General features: G+C 37.7%; 1 protein-coding gene across 8 annotated transcripts in view; it reads right to left on the reverse strand.

The window, feature by feature from the left end:
- Positions 1–14,191, reverse strand: part of Frrs1 (ferric chelate reductase 1) — a 55,224-nt gene extending 41,033 nt beyond the window's left edge. The window contains exons 1-4 of one of the 8 annotated variants that reach the window (XM_010639052.3): positions 14,106–14,191; positions 7,671–7,738; positions 1,165–1,240; positions 773–968 (exon numbers count right to left, since the gene is read on the reverse strand). In XM_010639052.3, the coding sequence (XP_010637354.1) occupies positions 773–968 (196 nt within the window). In that variant the 5' untranslated portion in view covers positions 1,165–1,240; positions 7,671–7,738; positions 14,106–14,191. Of the gene's footprint in view, positions 1–772; positions 1,005–1,164; positions 1,241–7,670; positions 7,739–14,105 lie in introns of all 8 variants that reach the window. The other 7 variants (XM_010639046.3, XM_010639051.3, XM_019209764.2 and 4 more) reach the window with 7 other exon arrangements.
- Positions 14,192–22,310: the final 8,119 nt, after the last annotated feature.

Raw genomic sequence — 22,310 nt, forward strand, 5'->3', positions numbered from 1 at the left:
ATGAAAGTGAATACTTGTTTATTACAAATCTCCTAGTGTCTTTAATATTCTACTGTGCAGTGTGAAATTCTAGGAGATACATTATGTATAACATACAGAGTGTTCTAAACCTCTTTCTCCATATACCTTTTTGTTAAAGAACACTTATTAACGTCTCGTATTTCTAGAACTATAGAAAAATAGAGTTTGCAAACTGATGTTACAGGTACTTTTCCTCTTTTCGGTAGTACTACAGATCAAACCCAAGGATGTTCTACTACTGAGCTAAAACCCCAGGCCACTTTTCACTTATTTTGAAACAGGTTTTTGTTAAATTGTCCAGGCAGGAGTTGAACTTGAGATCTTCCGGCCTTAGTGTCCCAAAACACTAGGATTACAGGCATGTGCCACTGCACCAGCTTGTAATAAACATTTTTAACAGTTTGCCTACATTTTGCCAATAGAATCAAGGAAACACTATTTCAGGAAAGACAAGGGTTAATTATATTTTAAACAAGACAAAAGAAATTTATTTTCTCCTTCAAAGATAATAGTACTATTACTATATATTAAATAATGACAAAAAAATCCTAAAACCCATTCTGAATAGGGAATAGATACACTACATCAGTAATATGGTCATCTGTAGTAAACCAAAAAATGAGAAATATAAGATTATGGTATCTTACAAAAACAAATAAACAGATTAAAATGAAATAATCCAGTAATAAAAATGCAATAAACAGTAAAAGTGTGGAACTCAAACTGGAAATAATTATCCCCAGCACAGTACCTTCAATTTGATCTCCAGGTCTGAACGTCGTCTGACTCAGGGCCATGTGGTGAGTTGGCTCAGGCCGTGGGCTATGACCATGTTTAGGAATCATTCGATGGCATGACTGTGTTACTTTTCCATTGGGGTAACTGGCCACCGAACTAACGTGCAACAGGAACACGAAGGCACCAAGGGTAAATCCTGGAACTGCCATCTCAAAAAGAAGATTAAAAGTGCATCATCCTCAGATCTAAAACAAAATTAAAATATAGATTAAAATAACAAATACAGATTAAAATAAAACAGCTTTCATAACACCAAGTAGTTCTAGGTAACCACTTGCTTTCAATGCTCAGCTATCCATAGTCTCAAAACATAAAATAAAAAGATCATGGTAGGTGAAGTCTGACCTGGATTTAAATCTCAGCTCTGCCAAGGACCAGCTCTGAGACTTTGGACAAATCACTTAAGTTTCCACTTCCTTACCTGAAAAACAAGGAAAGGAAGGAAACTAAGTCTGTCCTTTCAAAGTTATTTTAATGAAACAAAGATACAGCCCCAGAGTCTGACAAGAAAGATAATAAAAGATAACTTTAATTAGTATGTTAGGGAAATAATAAACTATCCAATATAAACAGTTTGACAGGGATGTGTTACAAGGTGGTACTGAGTGGAAGGTCTTCGGACACCAGGCCACAGTCCCGTTCCCTCCAGGTCCCATTCTCAGGCCTCAGACCTGACCTGGAGCTGCATCCTCACTCCCTCCCCTCAGTTCTTAGGCCTTCGAACTCAGATTGCTTTATACCACCAGCTTTCCTGCTTCTCCAGCTTGGAGACAGCAAATTGTGGGACTTCTCAGCTTCCGTAATCACACGAAGCAATTCTCATAAGAAATACATACATAAATCCTATTTGGTGCTGGTAATCTAAAGAACCCTGACTGATATAGTCTGTCACTTTCTTTTTCTCTTCTTACCTTTTTTAGTTAACATATATTAATTGTGCATACCCATAGTTCCATATATGCCCACAGTGTACGTTCATCATATTTATCCACCCTTCTTCCTCACTACCCACCTCACTTCCCCTGATGGCACCTGTCACAGTCCCTAGCAGTCACCATTCAACTTCAGGTGGCCTCCTTTTTTTTTTTTTTTATTTTCCAAATATGAGAGAACATGCAATACTTGTCATTCTTGTTGAGCTTATTTCATTTTTATGTGAAGCCTTCCAGTTCCATCCATCCCACAATAAATGACAGGATTTCACTCTCCTTTATGACTGAATAATACTCTGTTTTGTTTATATACAGCACCGTACTTATTCATTCATCAGCTGACAGGCACCTCTATGGAAGCCACTACCTTAGCTATTGTGAATAGTGTCACAATAAACATGGACACGCAAGTATGTCTTCTGTATGATGACATCATTTCCTTTGGATATACAGCCAGGAGTGGAATAACTGAATCAAGTTCTATTTTTTTTAGTTTTTTGAAAAATATCCAAACTGCTTTCTTCAGCAGCTATACTAATGTATATACCCACCAACCAAGTATGAGTATTTTTCTCCACATGCTCACCAGCATTTGTGGTTTTGTTTTATTGTTGTTTTTGTGTTTTTAATAGACATTTTAACTGGAATAAGATGGTGTACACTATAATTTTGATTTACATTCCCCTATGGCTAATGATATTATCAAACACTTTTCATATACTTATTGGCTATTTGTACTTCTTTTGTGAAGTGTCTATTTAGATCATTCACCCCCTTAACTGATTTACTTCAGTTTTCATTATTGCTGAGTTCTTTATATATTCTGGATATTAACACTGTCTCATTAATCAATACACTATCAATACGGATCAAAAGATAGCAAAAGTAGCTATATTAATTCCAACAGAGCAGACTTCAAACTAGGGAAAGTTATCAGGGAAAAACAGAACTTTACATAATAATGAGATCAATTCTCCCAAATGACATAATAATCTGGAATGTGTAGGTACTTAACAACATGGCATAAAAATATATTAGACAAAATCTAGTAGATATACAAGTAAAAAGAAATGATCCATTATTACAGTCAGAGGTTTCAACATCTCTATTACAGTAGGAGACTTCAGCACTCTTCTGTCAGAAATGGACAAATACAGCAAGCAGAAAATCAGTAAGGATGAAGATGAGTTATTTTTCATTTTGTTTTGAGACAGGGTCTCACTATGCAGTTCAGTTTGCCCTTGAACTCATTGTGTAGTCCAGGCTCGCTGGTCTCAAACTCACCACAATGCTCCTGTCTCAGCCTCCTTAGTGCTGGGATTACAGGCATGCAACACTATGCCCAGCAGATCAAAGATGACTTCAACAACATCATCACTCAACAGAACATAATGGACATAGATTATTTTATTCAATAACCTGAGGAATACATATTCTTCTCAAACTCACATGGAATAGTCACCAAGATAACCCATATTCTCTGCCATAAAATGAGCCTTAGCAACTTTTCTTTTTTTTTTTTGGACTGGGAATCGAACTTGGGACCTTGCACTTGCAAGGTAGGTGGAGGAACCACTGAGCTAAATCCCCAGCCCAATAATTTTTTTAAAAAAATAGAAATCAACAACATCTGCTCTTAGACCAAAATGTAATTAATACTGGAAACCTGTAACAAAAAAGTGTCTGGGAAATCCTAAAATACTTGACGATTAAACAACACACTTCTAAATAACACACAAGTCATAGAAGAATTCTCAAGCAAAATGAAAAGCATTCTGACAGAAATAAAGATGAAAGTATGACTTATTATAATTTTGGGGCTGCAGCAAAAGCAGAACTCCACTGTTATGTAAACAGACTTCATACCCAACTATAGCTGAACTACAGGAATTCCTGCTAAACCAAAACTTATGCTGAGGGATACACACATTAACAAGCTTTGCACCTTGTATCAGGAGCACCAAGTAGACAGTTTAGGACTGACAGTATTATATACCTCTATCTTATCAAACATCGGAGCTAGACAGCAGGTAAAATCCTTTTCATTCAAAGGTGAGGGAAAAAAAGGGAACCTATCATGAGCTTCTTTTTTTTTTATTAATTTTATGGGTACATTTTAGGTATACAATATAATGACATTCATCATTGAAAATTTGTACCAAGAGATTCTTTAAAGAAAACATTATGCCATAAAAGAAGTACAATGTTTCTCTGTAGACCCAAAGGAAAAGGTAACTTTGAAAACGGTTGGTTACTAGAAGAAACAAAATATTTAAGAAAATGATTACTAAAAAGCAGGGCAGTGGGAGAATTTTCCATTAAAGTCTAGTTTCCAAGCCCTTTTCTTGGGCAGACTTGCTGTAAGAAATGGGTGCACCCAGGAAGATCATGGTTATAGTTCAATCAAACTATGTGACCTTGGCCAAATTATTATAAAGACTAAATGCAACGATGTGCCACTCATCTGAAGAATGTTATACTGCAAAGAATTAGTTCAGCTTAGCAAATACGTATTTGGCACTGACTTCCTGTAAGGTCAAAGTGGAAACTAAGTCTTGATGTACCAAACATCTGAATAACATGAACCAAGACGTCTGATTTCTCTAAGACTCAGTTTCATCACTTGAAAAACCTAACAAGTAAGTTAGAAGAAATTCAAGGACACCTTCAACTCTAAAACCCTTTGATTTTAGAAAAGCTAATTGGAAAAGCATATTGGGAATAATTTGAAGATGAAACATGAAACCGGAAGGGAATGTGACTAAGATAACACCTGTCATTCCCTAAGCAAATACAACAAACAAGGTCAGCAAAGGAAGCAACATCAACCTCTTTATCCTTTGCCAAATACTGACTGCTCAAGACAAAGTTGTACTTTCTTTACAAGAGCTAATGTTAGTTTTCTGGTGAATGGTCTAAGGAACAACTTTTTAAATTCTCTAGCCAATCTACATCAACAAGTTAACATAAATATGATAGGAAGGCAAACAGGAGTTATTCATGGAAACATGTAGGCTAAAATTATGGAGTGTTAATAATAAGTTATTATACTATGAGGTTATATTTTAAGCATAGGAAAAACTCCAATTATGTATCATTTTTTTAAATTGTAACTATTCTCATTCTGACATGCATATTATAGAGAAGATAAAATTAAAGGAACCATAGCTTATATTTTGTCAGCTCAGTATGAAGACAGATCCATAGTTTAAAAGATTAAATAAGATCACCTTGATTCTCTAACTGAAATATTCCCAAAGCTAATGAGATGTTAGTTTTATAGTTTTCTTTTTGGTCTGAAAGACAGGCACTTAGCAAAAGGGTATAATGACTGCTTACACTATATGTATCTCACATAAAGATCAGGCCTCAAAACAAGTGCATTATTGTTATGTAAATATGAATTTCTTGTTCTTAGATGAAAATGTAATTATTACTGTGATCCTGGGCCACAGAAGTAAGAGATACTAATAAGAAAAATATATTTATTACAACAAAGTGAAACTCAAATAAAATGAAATTGAAAAATATTTAGATGTGAGAGTCATTAGATAACGGAGTATGTGTTAAACAAAATTTCTCAACCTTTTTAATTAATTGGGCATTAACTGGCTTTTCATTGTATGACACCAAGAACATTTAAGAATAAGAAAAAATGGAAGGAACATTTATGTTAAAACCATGTCAGAGGCCCGGGAATTAGTTCAGTGGCATCGCGCCTGAGTTCCATCCCTAGCACCGCCAAAAAAAAAAAAAAAAAAGTCAGAGCTGAGTTTAATTCTCAGGGCAAAAGAAAGGTCAGATAATTAAACTAGCAACTGACTAATCCAGCCCAATTATATTACATCAAGTTGCAGTTCTTGTTACCCACAAAAAGAATTCGAAAGTTAACAGGCAGGTACACACACACTATGGGAACTCAGCCCAGTAACATGCACTTTGTCTCACCCAAGCTGCAAGTGTAGGCATGTACTAAGAGTTGTAACTGATGCGCTGGCATGAGGCAATGAAATCTTATTATTTATGAAGAATGAACTACGAAACAACCAAAATAGTTCACTATCAAGTATCTAAATAATTTGGTAAAGGATTTATTTTGTTTTATTGGGGTTTTTTGTTTTTGTTTTTAGGGGCTTTTTGCTATATATAGCAAAATTTTTATACCACAGCCAAAATTCAAGTTTTACATTATAACCCAATAAACATTTCAAAAGATCACATTACAAATCCATGTATTTTCTGTCCCTTGCTTTTTTGTTTGTTTATTTTATGCAGGTTATATCCTACTAAATTGTTATTTCAAAACCTACCAAAAGATCTTAACCAGCAGTCTGATAACCATTTTTGGCATATGTAGACTGTTAAATTTAACCCTTGAATTAAGTTCTAAATTAGAAGCAACAAAGATTTCAGTTTAAAAAAGTAAAGTTTCCATCACTTCTCAGCCTTTTGGCTAATATCAAGTGTAAAAAAGTGAAGTTTCCAGAGAATGAACAATCTATACAACACAGAGGATTTTTGAAGATAGGAGCTGGATATATCCAATGTAAATGCCTTATTCTCTTCTATTTGTGAGCTAAAGCAAAAACTATAAATAATGCCAATAAGTTATCATTCTCACAGTGATCTTAGTGAAAGATTTTTTTTTATTAACTACAGTAATATCTTGAATCTCAAGTAACTTGTTCTGCGAGTGTTCCACAAGACAAGCAAAGATTTCTAATAAATTTTAATGTGGTGATCATTTTAATTGTGGGTGATCATCTCCCAACAGCAAGAAGTTATGGAAGAATTTCATCTGCAGAGGAGGAGAAGAAAAAGGCAGAGGAATCCCTCACTTCAAATGAGATTAGGGAGATGTATAAAATGTGGGAAACAATGCAAAATTTTGTAAAAAAGCAACACCAAAATAAGACTATAGCAGTGTGAGTAATGAATATATACATACATATTTTGGTACTGGGGATCGAACTCAGGACCTTGCACCTGCAAGGCAAGTGGCAACACCACTGAGCTAAACCTCTGGCCCCCAGTAATGAATATATTTAACAACAATGCAAAGTCACATTTCCATGTAATCCTCAAAAGGAGGCAAAAGTGTCATTGGATAGGTTCCTTGTTAAAAATGCACACACACACACACACACACACACACACACACACACACACACACACACACACACACACACACACACACACACGACACAAAGATTCCATTGAGCCAATAGTTAGCAGTGATTCCATTAGTGTAGTGAAAGTCATCCTACACAATAACCCTCCTCTCTCATCTCCCTCACATGAGCCATGAAGGTCTTCAAAGGCAAATGCAGGTTAATTTGTTTATCTTTCTTTATATTTTGTTGTTTCATCACTTGTATTATATTACAATATTGTAACCATTTTTATATGAACATTTTTGGGTTGTGGAACACGTCATCGGAGTTTCCATTATTTATGTGGAAATTCACTTTGATATTCAAGTATTTTGGATTACAAGCATGTTTCCATAATGTATTATGCTAGCAAACCAAGGTTTTACTGTACATTTAAGCTGTCATTCTTAAAGCACTTGAAGGCTCCTTTCAAGATTTCTATCAGCTACACTCTACAAACAATGATCAAGGTAGACAACTACTTCTTACTGAATATTATTTTCATTTATTTTATTACAAGAATTACAATGGCATTAATTTATGTTGATTAAGTACAAAGTATTGCAATTAATTTATGAGATAAATGTGCTTTTATATCTAGGCCTTTTTGTTGTTGTTGTTGTTGTTTTGTCCTAGGAACAAAACTACCATTTACAATGTTGCTTCTGTTAGAAAATGGAGTTGAAGTTCCAAGCTGCATTAGAAACTAATTTGTAGACAAGGCATATTTGTAAAATCAGCATTTTATCCAAGACCTGGGGCATACCTGGTAGGCTATGCACTGTGATGAAAAATCTAGAGGGACTGGAAACAGCAGTAGAAACAAGTCTTCACCTGTTGAGTAGCAGAGAGAAGTGGAAAGAGTTTTAGAAAATTAGCCAGACATGGTGGGTGTACAGACCTACAATCCTAGCTATTCAGAGGGGGAGGTAGAAAGATTAAAAATTCCAGCCCAGCCTGGGCAATTTAGACCCTAACTCAAATTTTTAAAAATTAGTAAAAGACTGGGGACATTGCTCAGTGGTAGAACAGCTCTAGGTTCAATCCCAGTACCGTGTAAAACTAAGTTGTAGGTAGAACTATAGAAGGATAAAGAGATTCATAAAGTCAGAAAAGCTAAGACTAAGAACAAAATATGCATTTAAGGCCGTAACATTTTTATGACAATGAGAAAAAAAGGGTTTACAGTTTTAACCTACAAAGGAAGGAAAGGGTACAGAGAGAAAGAGGAAAAGAAACAAACATTTGGTGACAATCTAGCAGTTAGATAACACATCTGATATAATCCTGTCAGTAGCAAGATATTATCTTCTTGTTAGAGATGGGGAAGCTGAGGCTAGTGAATGTATCATAAATCATATATACCATTAGGTTTAGAACCTAAAACTAACTTCAACAACCATTTACTTTTTACTCAACCACACTGTTTCAGACTTAAAAGAAGACTATGCAAAGTAAACAGGTGCAAGGAGAATACAAATTTCACAAGGCACATTGTGAGGGTGGGCATATCATGACAAGTGTTGAAATCTAAATAGTCCTAATTCAGAAAGTTGACTCTATTTCATGAGAGTATGAGTAGCAATATAGATATTTCTTTTAAAGCTCCAGGAAGAATGGATGTAAAAATAGATACTCTAGTACAATGCCTTTTTAAAAAGTCAATAAAATGGTCATTGACAATATTTGTTATCTCTATTAACTTTCCGTAGCACTAGTATGTGCTAATTTCTTAACACTATCATGGTTAGACAACTGGGATTTCATACATCTCTTTCATCTGTATTTAATTTGTTCAAACCTTCTAAAATAATTTTGAGAATTTGCTCCCCTTCTTTCCAGTAACTTAACTTCACCTTGATAGAAAACTTCCACATGAAGAATTAAATTAACTTTGATAGGTGGATTGCAAATTACAGGAAAATTGAAAAATAGGTCAAGTATTTCTACTTGCTGAGATAAAAATGTTTCAGACTCTATCTTCACAGCAGGAAGCGCAGAGAAAATGATTTTTTTTACATTAAAAATTGGAGTTATGACATTTTCAGAAAAGGTCTTAAAAAATAAAGAGCATAAAAAATTGCACTTGACTACCAATTTGAGATGTCAGATCTAACGATGTAAGATGCTTGAAAAGACTTCTGGAAAAGACTTTAAGAGTTTGAGTGAAAGCAAGACAAAGGGAAGAGAAAGTAGAGAAAAACATTGGGGGGAAAAAAGCCATTGGAAATTCCATAATCTAATCCTGATTTCCCTAATTGCAGCTTCATCAACAAGTAATTTTATTCCATTTTCTTCATTTATGTTCTAGGAAAATCATGAAAGGAAAAATTTTATTACATGTTATCCATGTTTTATCTGATCATCCTATATGGCTCTCACAATAACCCTGTCCTCAAATCAAAGTTAGGGCTATTAAAAAAGCTGCTCTCTAAAGACATAAAACTCAGAGATGAAACCAGGCAAATACCATTAATCTACACTTCAATGATGTAAATGTTTACTGAATGCCTATTTCAGCTATACAGTAAGTTCTTTACATGTATAAACTCTTGGAAGAAACATGCAAAGATTTTTTATTGGTACGGAAATTGAAGCTCACAGAAAGATAGGTAGACAGAGAGACAGACATCCCAAGGTTACATAAAAACAAAATGGGAAAATAATATAGTGTTTCATTATGCCATATTTCCCCCAAAATAAGAACAGGTCTTATATGAATTTTTGCTCCAAAAGACACAATAGGGCTTATTTTCAGGGAATGTCTTATTTTTTCATGTACAAAACTCTACATTTACTCATTTATTCATATACAAAACATCATCACAACCCTCCACACCCCAAATTCCAGCCTGAATTTCTTGTGACTCCACCTCCTGTAGAACTACTGGTCCCAATATCTCACGTCCAGCAACAGAGCTCCCCTTAATGAGCACTTCTTCTCCATGCAGCCCGATCGTAGTGCATGGTTACAACACACGACACACTGAATTGTGAAGATTCACACTAGACACAAACACATCCATTCCATTATCCTGTGCACTCATTGTTTGTGCATTGTGCCTGTGCTTCGATTGGTCATCTGGCAATAAGTCTCAACTTCACCTGTTTACATGAAGCATTTACTTCTTGTCCAAAGGCCCCTGCTGGGACATTTATAAATACTTAAGTATAACATATTATCATTTAAGTATTCGTATCAATAATATTATTTATATTTAATTATATGTTAAAAGTATTATTTTATAATTCAATACCTCCATTGTGTGTCACAAGTGATGTCCTCAATGTGTCCATGTGACTGCTGATCTTACCTGGGGCTTATTTTGAGGGTATTTTCTGAGCATTCTGAAAAAATCATGCTAGGGCATATTTTCCACTTAGGTCTTCTTTTCGGGGAAATGCGGTAGTAGTTTACAGGTATGGAAACAAACACTAATAATAGTGCTAACAAGTATTAAGGACTAGGCTGGGGATTTGACTCAGTGGTTTCTGCCACCTGCCTCACAAGCGCAAGGATCCGAGTTTGATCCCCAGTACCAAAAAATTATTAAAGTCTTACGAGCTATCAGGCACCATGACAGGGACTTCGTATGCATTTGTCACAGTGATCCAAGGGGCTGTAGGGGGTGTTACTGTCTCCAATATATAAAATAATTAATCACTACACCTATGCACAGCTCAGATCAGTAAACGAGGTACGCGGAGGAAAGAGGACTCAGGATGAGCATGCCGCGAATGAGAACAAGAGAACCAGTGGTAGAAAGAAAAAGTGAAAATGGGCTTTGGGAGAGAGTGAAGGACAACTGAGTTAGAAACAAGTCCAACGTTAGAAACAGTCTTTGTGACAATATTAAGTGTGGTTCCATGAAGTCAGCCGTCCCCGGGACTCTTGCCCTCAGCTCGCCACTGCCCGCCTCCCTCACCCATTTCCCCGCAGGATCATCACATCACTTCCTCAGCCTTGATTACGGGTTCTAAGATGACAGTTTAGTATCTATCTTTCCATGTCCTCCACAATGCTTTGATTCAAATGTTTAACTCTGTATGCATTTGTGTTGGGTGACAACGCGCTCAACTTGTTTGAAATGGAATCCATGTTTCTTCTAGTCCAGTTCTCGCACCTGACTCCTACTCTGATAATATAGCCCGTCAATATGCTTCGAATCAGCAAGACTGGAAACCCCAAACTCTCAAGGTTTGATTCCAGACATCCTCTTAAACCCCAGCTTCCTCACAAGTCCCACAGATCCTCCTCCATCCTCCGGCGCTCCTGACCCTTTTGCGTCGCTCCTGCTTTGCGTCTGCCTCCTCTCCACATCTGTCTGTTGTTTCGCATTCTGTCCATGTCCAAACATAAAGCCCACCTCAACAGTCCGCCAGACTCATGAGACACTCTCAAGTCAGCCTGTTTCTATACCCCCGTCCGAACCATACGCTACACCGCAAGACCGTTTTCCTAAAGCACAATTCTCATCAGTCTCCCCTCTCCCCAAAACATTCAACAGCTTCTCAGGAATTACAAAGTTAAGGGGGAAACAGACTTCTCAGCTCTACTCAAATTTCAAGGATTTTTTTTTCCCCACTACCACTATAAGGACAAAGTACCATGTGCTATATTTAAAATAAGCTCCTTTTTTTTTTCTGCTCAGGTTTGGCCTTCTTTAGTCTGGTTTGGTGGCACAAGCCTGTAATCCCAGCACTCAGAAGGCTGAGGCAGGAGGATGGTGAGCTCCAGGACAACAAGACCCTGTCGCAAAAAAAAATGCAAAAAGCAAAACACTGGGACCTCCATAAAAAGTGCAAAATACTAGCAAGTAAGAAGGGATATGAAGAAATGAACTCTCACACACCACACAGTAAAGATAATAAATTGTTCCATTTTTTGGAGGATAGCTGACAGTATTCTACGAAGCTATATTTAATGTCTGACGGGAATTTAACTTCTTAAAATTTATCCTTCAAAAAAATCCATATAATTATGCAAGAATTATTTAATAGAAAAATTTAAAATACTTAAGTGGTTACAAAAATAAACTATGCTACATTTAAACTATAGAATATTGCGTATCCATTAAAAATAATTGAAAGAGTAGACTGACAAGGATAACAGCTAATAATTATCAATTGCTTTCTAGAAGTGAAGTTCATTTATAAGTGTTTTGCAAGTATTAAATTATTTCACAAAAATCCTATGAATCGGCATGTATTTAAGTGGAATCATGTTCATGCCACATTGAGAAATGAAAACAAGCAAACTGCTAAACGTAGTATGCCAAAATACATAAACAGGAAAAGCAAAAAAAAGGAAAGAAAAAATCTCCTATCCCATGCTACTAACCGTTCTCAACAGTGGTTACCCTTTTTTTAGTATGGGAAGTGGACTGGACTTCCTCTCTTTAATCCCTATTATAGCATATGATACATATTTCAAAGAATGTAGCACTTTATGTTGTTAAAATGTTACAAAGTACACACTACATAAAGGCTGCACAGAAATGCACTGAATTTATTTTAAGGTTGATTTTTTTTCTTTGTTCCATTTTCAAACATTCTATGTTACTTTTACTGTTTTTATTGTTTGGGGTTTGTTTGCTTGTTTGGGTACCGGGGGTGGAACTCGGAACCTTCCGGTTTGTGAGGCAGGCAGCGGCACCACTGAGCTAAATCCCCGGCTGTTTGGGTTTTAATAAACAAAATCTCTACCCTGCTTGCAAGATTCAATCAATATGCTATCGGAAACTAAGTCCTATGACAGAGTAAACTGTATGGACTTGGAAATCTCATAGACCTAAATTTTAAATTGGTCCACTTACCCAAGGTAATTTGGCAGACACCACCGTAGTGACCTTAGACAAATGACTTATCTTCACCGTGCTTTCTCACTTGTTAGAGACTATGCCACCAAAATCAGGAGCTTCCGTGAGGATTAAATAAAGCGACATATACGAAACAACTAACGCAGTGGTCGCCATAAATAAGATCTCCCATTAAAACTGCCTGCCTTAGCCATTCGTGGAGGCACATGCCTGTAAACCCAGCACTCGGGAGGCTGAGGCAGGAGGATCGCTGTGAGTTCGAGACCAGCCTGGACTACATAGTGAGTTCCAGGTCAGTTTCAACTACATAGTGAAAAAAAAAAAACTGCCTGCCTTCCTTGGAATATCGCATAAATCTATCAACAATTTAACTGCTCTCTTGGAAACTCAACAGGCTTTGATATTAGCTAATTTAGCTAATAAAAAAATTATTACATTTTTCTGCCCCAAGTGATATTTGTTTTATGGCAAACTTCTGAATGGCTACAAAGGGATCCTACTCATAAATATCCCTGCATTCTGACTAGCAGCTACTGCAAACTGTACTCCTACAAATTCGCTGAATTTCAAGAGAATCGGACACTAAGTAAACGGAGCCCATCCAAAGAATCAACACTGGCTAATTATAACTCGCCCAATGAACAAAACCTTTCTTCAGAAATTCTAGCTTTATTATCAGTAAGTCAACAGATCAAATTTAAGCTTCCTACCTCTGTATGGTGAGAGTACAATACCAACAATACCAGACGCTTCCTTTTTTTTTTTTTTTTTTTTTTTTTTTTTTAATCGAACTCAGGACCTTGCCCTTGAGAGGCAGGCGCGGCTCCACCGAACTAAATCCCCAGCAGTCTTCCCATTTTTTTAAATTCACACGGGGCAGGGGGGGAAAACAGCTAAATCTGTAAATATTCCAAATAACACATTTCCTAGTTGAAAATACCTCTTTGGCCTTAGACAGCATCATAAAATTTAAAAGTAAGGCTCTAAGTAACCTTCAAGTGAGTAACGAAGTCTAACACTAGGTTCGACATAAACAAAAGTTCTCATAATTTAAACGTTAAGAAAAAAAGAAAAATAATAATTTGGTGCATGAATAAATTCCAGACTCTTAAGGACCCCAGCTAAGTCTCGACTTCCATCCACCCTCTTCTGCGGACTCTGTTCGTTAGTCAAAGTCACCGGGCACATTATTAGCCCGGCAGCTCGCGAGCCTCCTGGCTCCACGCGCCCCAGGGCAGCCTGCGCCGGAGCCTCGCTCCTGCCCGTCCGACCGCGCCCCATCCGCACCCGCACCTGCCCGCGGCTCAGTGGCCTCGCTGCCTTCAATTTTTAAACGCTTTGCAAACAGCTTTGACCTAAAGAAAACCGAAAAGGTCACTTACCTTCAAGAGCAAGGCAGCCCAACTTCCGGTTTTGTTCCAACTTGTGTCACATTTCAGCGGTTGGGTGGAGCTAGTTTACTCGGTAACCAGAAGGGAACCTTTCCCGGGCTAAGCTGCAGAACTTGATTTGCAAGACCTGCGCAGAACTCTACTAGCTTCAGGACTCAGGTTCTGGAAATTAAGGGGCTGTTTTACAAAATAAAAAACTTCTTTGCTGACTGTTCATCGTTTTACTGAAGAAATTTATGTTTTTGTCTTTCACTACAAAATTATTTGAAAATACCTGTTATAAAAAATGCTAAGACTTACAAAGGGCACCTAATATTGCCAAGATAAGGTAGCCAAATGTAGCAAATTAATAGACTGCCTGGTTAAACTGTAATTCAATTTTTGTAGCATCACTATCTGGGATATACATATACTTTGAAAAAGATCAGGTGGGTTTTTTCATCGAAATTCAAATTTAACCTAAGAACTTTCAGCAGTCCTGTATTTTATCTAGCAACACTGCCTCTTCCACAAATTGGTTCAGTTAATTACAACAGTTTACAAGGGTCAGATTTCATGAGAGATATAATGCAAAAAGAACTCTTTTATTTTGTAAAATATAGCCTGAAACGTGTGGGCTTTTTTTTTTTTTTTTTTGAGACAAGGTCTTGAAGTTTAGCCCAGGCTGGCCTTCAACTCACTGTGTAGCCCAGGCTGGCCTGAAACTCATAGCAATCCTGCTTCAGCCTCCCCAGTGCTGGGATTACAGGTGTGCACCACCACAACCGACCTTCTGTTCATTTTTAAACCTTTCATCCTTAGGTTTTACAACATTCTTCTGCAAAAGAAAAATTTCAGGGTTAGGCAAAGACAATGTTTCTAAAAATATTAAACACTCCACTTTCAGCCTGTGACTAACGTTGCAAAGTGGAAACAGATTATGACACGTGCCCTCATCACTAACACTAGTAAATTTCCCAAATCCATTTTGAAAGAAGAGAAAAGAGGAGAATGAACACCCACCATCTCTCAAATTTTTCTCCTTGAGAATTTGTCACAATTCACAAAAGCTCCTCTCAAAAAGAGTTAACTGTAAAGATGACCCAGAGCTGGCTTTCCATTCTAAAACTGTTTGGAACTCAAATAGTTTAAAGGGAAGCCAGACAGATTTTTGGTCGAAGGCTCAGGCAGTGACAATTAGACCCTTTCTGAGAATAGTCCCTTTGGTCATTTTGCATGCCAAAATATAATAAAAATTCTATAAAACAAGTAGCTCTTAGGATAGTTTGTCATATTGTTACTTCCTAAAACACTTTTAGGAAGCGAAGTCATGGAAAGGGCTGAATGGAGAGGCCAGGTCTGTAAAGCATAGCTTTTCAGATCTAGCCTTTCCCCACACCCCCTGCCTCTTATCTCCCAGCAGTTTACTTCTCCCTGGGTCATTGCTGTCAGCTGCTTCTCAATGGTGAAAGAAGAAACTGAATTTATTAAAATGCTCACTAGGGCTTGGATACTAAGAACTCGGAGCTATCCTTCTGGATCCTACTCCTTTAGGCCTCTAAATCAGCAGTTCTCAAGCCTTATGAGGGGCTGGGGATTTTAGCTCTGTGATTCTGCCACCCGCTTCAAAAGTGCAAGGTCCTGAGTTCAATCCCTGATATATTTTTTTAAAAAAAAACAGTTTCTCAAACCTTTTGATTTGAGGAAACTGCAGATCCCAAAGAAATGTTATTGGGTGCTAGTTATTGGTACTTTTTATTAAAAAGTAAATCAGATGTATTTATTCATAAACTAATGTTTAAAGGACAATAGGTTCATTACATACAAACATTAACTTTTTACTATTATTTTTTACCTTAATGACTTTTTCAAAAGTAAAAGTTTAGTGAAGAGTGTTTTTTTTTTTTCTTTTGAGACAGGTGTTGCTATGTAGCCAGGCTGTCCTTGAACCCACAGGGATCCTCCTGGAATCACAAGTGTGTGTCCCCATGCCCAGTACTCATTTTTTTTTTTTTAAGCGAAGAGTATTGTCAAAGGACAAAATTACAATTTAGTTTGAAGATCTTATTTGGATTTGTCCTCAATTTTAGAATCAGGCAACACTTCATTCAATAAAATAGAATAAGTGTTCCAATATCAGAGCAAAAGAGGTTGACTTTATAGACAGAGAAGGGCTTAAAAGGCAGAAAATAAAAAGTGGATCACTTCGAAGTTACTTTCCTTATAAAAACCAGGTGAGGAGACAGAAAAACAGGAAAATAAATGATTAGCTAACCGTGTGTCAAGCGTAAAGGGCCAGCATGGACACAATCTTAGTTGAAGGTTAAATTCGCCCTCTTGAGAAAGCAGGAAAGGCCCGGAGTCATCAAAAGGACAGCGCATATTCAGGACAATGGAACAAACACCAAGTGTGAACATTCCAGGTAGAAGAGCTAATGATTCCCGTAAAGATTAACCATAGCCCTACACTTTGTCACAGAAATGACATTCCTACAGAGATTAACCACAGCTCTGTACTTTGTCACAGAAATGTCAGCCTCATCCTGTGCAAACTGTACATTCTTTTCCTTTCTTCTAACCGCCGCATTTCGCTTCTGTAATCTTGCTTGCTTCCGCCCCATCAACATATAAAGCCCTCTTGTACTCTGGGCTGGGGCCCTCTCCAAGTCATTGCTTGGAGGGGCCGTCTGGCCAGACTAATAAAGGTCTGCTTAACACCATTCTTGGGTGCGGCTGGTTCAGTTCCTCTGGGGTGTTGTCTTGCTGTCGCTGATTGTTAGTTCTTCGGAATGTTTGGTTAAGATCCCTGGTGGTCTTACAACAGGTTATTCCAGGTTGTCTTTTTGTGTATTGATTAAAGTAAAGAGAACTTCATTATCTTTCCAACTAGAAGCGGCCTGTTTAAGAAATGTGGCTGTCTCTAACTTTCCTTTCTCTGAAGGTCAGATATGTAAATTTAGTTTGGTGATGTAGAATTTTAGCATGAGTGACACCATTTTTTTTTTTAAAGTCTGGTCTATGCAGGAGCTTAATCCAAAACCATGAACAACATCCTCTTGTATCTTTTAGTTAACAATAGCATTGCTTAAATTTTTGCAAATGTCCTTAAAGACAGCTGGATTCTCATATGTGCTTCTGCATTCAAAGTGTAGTGTTGTCATATAAAACTTGTAAGACTTAAAAGTCTCACTTCCACTCCACAGAACGCAAACAGCCCAAAAGGCCTTTGCAATGTTGGGCCCTAAAGCCCAATGAGGCTCCGTGAGCGCTATCGAGGAACGAGAAACCCAGGAAGGAACACACCAGGCTAGATGGTAAAAGACCTTTATTAGTTTGGTCAGACGGCACTCTCAGAACCAAGTGGCTGGCTCAGAGAGGCCCCTAGCTCAGGGGCTGAGCTCCTCTTATAGGGTGTAAAAGAGGGGGTTAACATTTTGGGGCTCACAGACAGGGGACAAAGGTCTGCTGACTTGAGCTGGTGGTCAGCAGTCACATGTTCAACAGTCACATATTGATGAGTGACAGGTACCACCCATAGGATGTCTCAAAGGTCACCAAGACACTCCAGATGAGCAAACAGTTTGTCAATTAACTTGGAGCTCTATGTCTGGAGTCTCTAATTTACAAGTAGATTCAGATCCGGAATTCAAACAATACAAGAGTGATACACATTCTTAGGCCAGGGCTGGAACAAAGATCGGGGCTGTGGCTACAATGGGAGGGGTTCAGGACACTGTCTCCTAGGCCCTTTGCCATTTAGCAAGGGCTTGTAATTTAGGTCCCATAAAACTTAAGAAAGTCGCTGGAAAATCCCACTATATATTCATGAGAGAAGAGAATGAATAGGGCAAATAAAATACATCAAGTACAATAATTTTCATCTATTGAGTACCCATTTTAACTTAATCCAAGTTGCACACTGTCTCCGAGAAAAAGATTTTATCTTGAACATTCCATACCCAGCAGTGAATACTAAGGATGTGCATGTTCAGGAAACTGTCCAAGATCAGGAAGACAAAAGTACCAGACAGAATTCTAAGCCAGAACTATTCATTCAACTGAAACCCACTGTCAAGTTTGAATGAGATCTGTTAGACCAAACTTACAATCTCCACGGTTCTATTATAGTTAGCATTTCATAAATAACTACAGTCAAGCAGAATTACTCCAAATAATTAGACCTCACCTCAAATCAGGAAATCCCAAATCCACCATCTAAACTGGACGCCTTCTCACTTGACCTTCACTTGTGTCCATCTCAACGAGTCAAATTCCATCCTCTATGTCCACTGCCATCGTTCCAGTTTATATTCTCATCACTTCTCAACTAGACTGTAGTCATTGTCCAGTAAATTCCTCCAGTTTCTCGACAACTTAATCACCCCACATTCTCTGTTAATCTCTCTAAAGTATAACACACAGCGGCGCCTCAGTTCACAAACTTAATTTGTTCCACAAATTTGGAAAAGATGGCCATGTTTGCATTTGTGCAGGAAAAATGGTCACGGTGGTGTTTGTCACCAGATTTAGAGTCTGTAAACAAACACAAAATGTTGCCAAACACTTGTGAACCAAATTGTTTGCAAACAAAAGCATTTGCGTACTCAGGCACCACTGTAATTCTCTAGTTCAAAAAAATCTTTACTTACCTGCTATGTATTACTGAATGAATGAACGTCCAGATTCTGTAAAGAGATGGTGTCATGACTTATATCTAGATATCCCGTAAAAACCCATGTGCTCATAGGTGAGGCTCTGGGGAGGTGACTGGATCATGGGTGTGTGATACTGGCTCAGTACACTAACTGGATAGAACACACAGTTCTCATGGAGATAATGGACTTACTAAAGAGGAAAGCTTCACCCTGGGTATGACTAGTACCAGCCTATAGGCTTGTAACCTGGATGGAATAAAAAGGAAAAGAAGGAGGGCTTGCTTCCTCCTCCTTTCCCCGCCGTGGAGTATTTCTCACCTGCTGTGCCCCTCTACCAGGCTGCCATCCTTGGAGCCAGCGGACTATGAACTGACACCTCTACAAACTGTGAGCTAAAATGAACTTTTTCTCCTTTAACTTGTGAGCCTCGGGTATTTTGTCCTAGCAACGAGGAAGTAATTAAGACAGATGATCAAATGAAATAATTTCTGTAAAGCGCAATCTTGTCACACACACAGAAAAATATATAATAAATGGTAGTTAAAAGCAAATGAAAGATTTTTAAGTTTTAGAAGTAGTGTCATAAATGAAATGTTCCTTCGTCTTAGTGCTGTAAAACAATACGTGGTTCCAAAATTATCCATGAAATTCAGACCAAATCTGTTCACAAAATCCATATTTTACATGTCCTCTAAGAACACGAAGTCACTCTCAGCACTAGATCAGTGGAAGCAGCCCTCTTCATAATTCTCTCACACACCAGTCTCAGGTCAGTCTGCATTACCCTCCTCTGAAAAAGTGTAATTCTTAAAGCACTCAATATAATGTGACTTCCTTATGATAACAGGCCCTGGAGGATATATGCCATTCCCCCTCCACCCCTGGCTGGATTTCTCTGTGATTTCAAAAACGTAGCCAACATCGTTATTGAAACCCAGCTTTGAATTATTTAGATAAAATTGATCTTTTCAAAATATTTTATTTTCACTGCAATTTTTTTTCCCTTTATAAAACCAGATGAAGATGACCTGAAGGCCTACAGGTTCGTTCCAAAATAAATGCACAGAAGTTAGCTCTAGTCTGGGGCAGCACATTACCTTATATTAATTCTTTTCAAGTGTCCTATTTGTTGTGATGGACCGTTCTGTGCACTGCATATCAAGTAAACCTTCTAGACTCCCACCTGGAAAATCCTTCCTCTCCTCCATAGGATAATTCAAGAAAAAATTTCAACACATATTTTCAAAGTCGTGGCAAGAAGTACGAAAAATACTTCAATGCACTATATAGGTCTCTGAATAGACAGATGACTCTGTCAATAGAATCAAGCATTTTGCTTTTATTTAGAAAAAGAAATACTGTCAAGAGAGAAGATGCTTAGAGCACTATCCCTTCCCAGTAAAGAATAGTACTACTTCTTCAAATGGACAGACAAACCCAGAAGAAGCTTGGTTTATAATAAATACAAAAAGTCAGAGGAGGGGCTTGAGGTATAACTCACTGGTAAACAGCATAGTTAACTTTTGTGAAGTTCTGGGTTCAAGTGCTACCACCATCCCCCCCAAAAAAAGATGGAAGATGGTAATGTTTAAAAACAGCACGATGAGCCTTTGGCCCAGTGCAGCAGAGGACGCAATACAGCGGTGTCCAGGCCTGGCTCCCCAAGCGAACAAGAGAAAAGAGGGCCTCTCTGAGGCTCCTGGATGAAAATTGAAGCCCACTGGAAAAGCGAAGAAAATCCGTGCGATAAAGGCGCACCACACCAACTTGGAACCTGGTCTAACCTCAGGGAAGAGACAGCTGGAACCTGCAGTAGAACCTTTCAGATTCCAATCCAGCAGGAGGTTAGAGAGCCCTGCAGCCAAAAATCAGCCTGAACCTCACCGGACAGCTGCTGGCTTGCTGAGACTAAGTAATTTAGTTCTGCACAATCCAGCCCACGCTGTCTACTGTGTCAGCAGAGGCAGACTCTGAAGGAGGCCCTCTATTTCTACTTGTATTTTTTATCTGCAAAGCAATATTTTTCTCTTGTTTGTAGTCATTTAAAATTTTGTTATCTTTTTCTTTTCTCAAAGTTTTTCCTTTTTTATCTTCTTTTTCTTATCATCTTTACCCCCTCCAACCTTGATCTTCATTTCTCTCCTTTTCATTCCTGTTCCTATCCTTATTCAAATTTATTTTCTTTCTTTTTCCTTTCTTCTCTTTTTCCTTCACTTGATTGTCATTAGTTTTAAAAGAAAGTAATTAGAGTCATTAGCCTCCCCATCACTGTTAATTTGTTCTGTTCTTGTGTACACTTTGTTCTGTCTTCTCCTCTTCTCTTCAACAGCTCTCTAGAGTTTACGTCATCTTCCTGTATCCTCTGAGCTCACTTCTTAACCTTTCTCTATCTTATCTTTCTATCCTTCCCTCCTCAACTCCTTCCAAGTACCCATCCTGAAGGGTAAAGTTGCTATATTGAAGAGTTTATTCACTATAAACATATTTTGGGCTGGTCCTTCATTTTGATTTAATTCACACAATTAAAGGTGATAGATTAATAACTACCACAAAATCTCATCTTCTAAACTGTGCTTGATGCTATTGTATTGCTGATTGTATGTCTTGGGCTAAGGAGTTGTGATTGATCTAATCAGTTGTCCTTCCTGGTATAATGAAAATGAGATTGCCTCAGAGTAATTAGAGACTCAAAACTCAAATATCAAAACAGAAACAAACTTACTGGAAAATAGGTAGAACTCTCAAAGACATTATCATAGGAAAAGACTATGAACAAATCCTCAGCAGCACAAGAACTTGTATAAAGAATTAACAACTGGGATCTCATTTTATTAAAAAGCTTTTGCAGTGCAAGAGAAACCACCAACAAAGCTAAGAGACAACCTACAGTGAGGGAAAAAATTTTACCAGCTACTCCTCAGACAAAGGTCTACTATCTAGAACATATAAAGGACTCAGAAAAATCAGGACACCCCCTCAAATACAAAGACCCGATTCAAAACTGGGCATCTAAAATGAACAGACATTTCTCAGATAAAGAAGTAAAAGCAACAAATAAATATATGAAAAAAATGTTCCACATCCCTGGTCATTTTGAGAGACGCAGATGGAAACAACGCTGAGATTCCACCTCACCCCACAAAGAATGGCTGCTATCAAGAAATCAAACAATAACAAATGCTGGAATGATGGGGGGGAACCATTCTCCATTGTTGGTGGAAGTTCAGATTGGTGGGACCACTGTGGAAATCATTATGGAGATATCTCAAAGACCTGGAACTAGAAGTACCATTTGACAGAGCTATCCCTCTGCTAGGTATCTTTCCAAAAGAATCAAAAGAATCAAACCATAGTATGTGCACCCATGCTCATAGTGGAACAGTTTTTAATAGCTGAAACTTGGAAACAACCCAAATGCCCATCAACTGGAGACTGGATAAAGAAGATGTGGTTTTTCTATGAAATGGAATACTATTCAGCCATAAAGAATGAGAAACTAGAGTCATTCATCAGAAAATGGATGCACATTGAGGCCATACTCTTAAGTGAAATAAATAAGACG

This window comes from Fukomys damarensis, unplaced genomic scaffold (genome assembly GCF_012274545.1).
Source record: "Fukomys damarensis isolate Sample0158 unplaced genomic scaffold, DMR_v1.0_HiC HiC_scaffold_33, whole genome shotgun sequence".
Lineage (NCBI taxonomy): Eukaryota > Metazoa > Chordata > Mammalia > Rodentia > Bathyergidae > Fukomys > Fukomys damarensis.